The 2,966-nt window shown below is 63.6% G+C and overlaps 1 protein-coding gene across 1 annotated transcript; it reads right to left on the bottom strand.

The window, feature by feature from the left end:
* Positions 1-791: 791 nt before the first annotated feature.
* Positions 792-2,502, bottom strand: MYOD1 (myogenic differentiation 1). Its single transcript, XM_039236725.1, has 3 exons — positions 1,873-2,502; positions 1,308-1,386; positions 792-1,042 (listed from the first exon to the last, which is right to left on the bottom strand). Exons 1-3 carry the CDS (start codon positions 2,500-2,502, stop codon positions 792-794), a joined length of 960 nt encoding a protein of 319 aa, XP_039092656.1.
* Between the last annotated feature and the right edge of the window lie 464 nt (positions 2,503-2,966).

Raw genomic sequence — 2,966 nt, 5'->3', positions numbered from 1 at the left:
TGCGGTACAGCTGACCCAAGCTTGCAGGTTTTTCTCCGCATCAAAAAAATCTTGACCCCACCCCCAGGGAGAGCCGGAGCCACCGCGGTATAAATTAGCATCTTTATTTCGAACACCTGAGCGCGCGCCCGCGGCTCGCCCACTTGCCGTATAAACGTACAAAGTCCCTGTAGCACCGCACACCATGCTTCAGAGATAAATACAGCCCTAGGGGCTCCTGCTCTGGCAAAGCAACTCTTATTTACAGGAATAGATTACAAAAGTGTTACAAAAAGTGGTCCTGAACTGGGGGAGAGGGTGGAGTGGCTACTGTTAACACTTGTTAGACGAGGAACGCGAGCGCACCCCGAGGGCGCAGGGGAACCCGAAGATGCTCGCGCCCCTGCAAGGAGAGGCCACGCCCCCTGAAGCAACCGGAGAGTCCGGAGGCGGGGCTTAGATCTGCGCGGGTTCCACCCCTCTAGGGAAGGGCAAAAGGAAGAGGAAGGGTCTGGCCCCTGAAGGATCTGCTCTGGCCCCAGGGGGAATTCGGAAAGGCCATTGTAGCGGGTCTCAGGGAAGGGTGTTGCGTGGAAAAAAAGGACTGTGTCCTTACTCTGGAGTGCCGGAGGCGGAAACACACATCAGTTCTCCCGCCTCTCCTAATTCGGGAGGGGTCGCTTTTAAAGCGAGTTTGAGAGTGGGGGTTGGCATTTAAGCTCAATCGTTCGGGCATGAGGGATCCTGGGGGGGGGGGCACTCTCCCTCCGGCGCGTGGGCAGCGGAGCCCTCTCATGCGACCGCACACCTCCTCAGAGCACCTGGTAGATGGGGTTGGGGTTTGCGCCCCCTGGGCACTGCGGGGCGGCGTCCGGGGAAGGGGTGGGGGCGCCGCGCTCGACCTCACTCTGCGCCACCGCGTCTTGTGGATCGGGAGACGACTCCGGCGGCGCGTCCGCCAGCAGAAGAGCGGGCGCTGTGGGGCTCTCGGTGGAGATGCGCTCCACGATGCTTGACAGGCAGTCGAGGCTCGACACCGCAGCACTCTTCCCGGGCCTGGGTTCTGCGCGAGGAGAGGGAGGTTAGTAAGCGGCTGAGCCGCGGACAAGTCTCCACCTGTCGGCTCAGTGCTTTGGGGCAGACAGGAAACTGAGGACCCAGCGTAGTCCGCAAGGACCCAGCGAGAGTGCGGAGCGAAAAGGGAGCTGCGCATTAGTTATTTCATTCCCTGTACAGTCTCCCAGGATTGGGGGTTGGGGGGGGTCCTAGGTAGAGGGAAGCCAGGGCAGCCCAAAGAGGGTGACGTGGAAGGAGGCGCGAATACACACCGCTGGGCGCCTCGCTGTAGTAGGTGCTGTCGTAGCAGTTCCGCCTCCGGGCACCGCTTGGGGGGCCGCTGTAGTCCATCTGCAAAGGGCAGGGGCGACGGAGTCAGCCTCGGGACCGCATGGGGGCAGAGCATCACTCCCTGTAGCCACCCGCCCCAACTCCCTAAGTCTCAGCCACGAGTTCTGGGCCCTGACTTGGGGGGGTGGGATGGGGGGTAGGGGTAGACAGGATCTGTCTGCAGCCTGCCCGGCCAACCAAAGGATGGACAGTCACCTAGGAGCACAAATCTGCATTTTGTAAATAGGGACAGGTGGAGAAAAGCACATCTTCATGTTGCTGCAGCAGAGTTCTAACAACGCCCCTAGTCGGGTGGATCGCATTTGTCCCGTGCGCCCCCAAGGCACCAGGCCACTCCAGTGACAGCTGCTCAGGCCACCGGGGTCCGTTCCCAGCAAGGTTCCCGGCCCAACCCTCCCTCTAGAGGGCCAGCTCCCCGCCTTCGGAAATACTTCCCAGATATACAAAGAGCTGCCCTCACTTCTCGATCCGGGGTCGCGGACTTACCATGCCGTCGGAGCAGTTGGAGCGCGGGCTGGACGCGTCTGAGTCGCCGCTGTAGTGTTCGCCACCACGGCCTGGGGGCAGTGGGCCGGGCGCGTAGAAGGCCGCGGCGGCGCCAGGGGGCGCGGCGTCCTGGTCGCGCAGCAGCGCCTGCAGTCCTTCGATGTAGCGAATCGCGTTGCGCAGGATCTCCACCTTGGGCAGCCGCTGGTTTGGATTGCTGGACGTGCAGCGCTTGAGCGTCTCGAAAGCCTCGTTGACTTTGCTCAGGCGGCGCCGCTCGCGCATGGTGGCGGCCTTGCGGCGGTCGGCGTTAGTGGTCTTGCGCTTGCACGCTTTGCAGGCCCACAACAGACAGCGGCCAGCCTGGTGGTGCCCGCTGGGCGCGCGCACATGCTCGTCCTCGCGCGCGCCGGGGGTGGGGTGCACTGCCGCCGGGAAGTGCGAATGTTCCTCGGGCTTCAGGAGCGCGCCCACGTGCACGAGGCGCGGGTCCAGGTCCTCGAAGAAGCGCAGGTCGGGAGAGTCAAAACACGGGTCATCATAGAAATCATCCGCGGAGGCAAAGTTGCAGAGGGAGCCGTCGGGGCCAGTCAAATCTACGTCGCGGAGCGGCGGCGACAGCAGCTCCATATCCCGGCAGCGGGTGGCGCAGTCCTTGGCTTCGGTAGGGGTTGCCCGAAACTTTCTGCCTCTCTGCAGTCCTGGCCGTAAGGTGGTAAAGGGTTAGGGATCTGAATGTACACGCGACTTCCCCCCTCTACCTAGTCCTATCCGGCCTGGTGGGCGGTGAGGAGAGCGGCTGCAGCGCCCCGGGGCTTCCCCACCCCTATCTTCACGCCGGGCGCCGGGGGCTATTTATCCAGTAGTAGCTTAAGGGCCCGGGAGCGGGAGCGGGTGGCTGGGGGCGGGGGCGCCCGAGGCCAATAGAAACAAGGTGGGGGAGGAGCTTGGGATCCTCGGGGTAGCCGCTGGGGCAAGAGACTGGCCAGCCCCCTACCCCTAGACGCTCGCTCGCGCGCGCGCTCCGGCCCCTCCCTAAGCAAGTAGGGAGGCAGAGGCTGGTTGCCCAACGCGGCTGCACTTGGCTCCGGGAC

The sequence above is a fragment of the Hyaena hyaena genome, unplaced genomic scaffold, assembly GCF_003009895.1.
Source record: "Hyaena hyaena isolate Hyena2069 unplaced genomic scaffold, ASM300989v1 scaffold_116, whole genome shotgun sequence".
Lineage (NCBI taxonomy): Eukaryota > Metazoa > Chordata > Mammalia > Carnivora > Hyaenidae > Hyaena > Hyaena hyaena.
This window is presented reverse-complemented; position numbering and strand designations above follow the sequence as displayed.

What these genes read in the sequence shown, in the direction of transcription:
- MYOD1 (XM_039236725.1), bottom strand. Translation starts at nt 2,502, where the DNA reads ATGGAGCTGCTGTCGCCGCCGCTCCGCGACGTAGATTTGACTGGCCCC. An exon ending in CCAACTGCTCCGACGGCATG is followed by an intron (nt 1,387 to 1,872) that starts GTAAGTCCGCGA and finishes TGCCCTTTGCAG; the next exon opens with ATGGACTACAGCGGCCCCCC. An exon ending in CTACAGCGAGGCGCCCAGCG is followed by an intron (nt 1,043 to 1,307) that starts GTGTGTATTCGC and finishes CTCCTCGCGCAG; the next exon opens with AACCCAGGCCCGGGAAGAGT.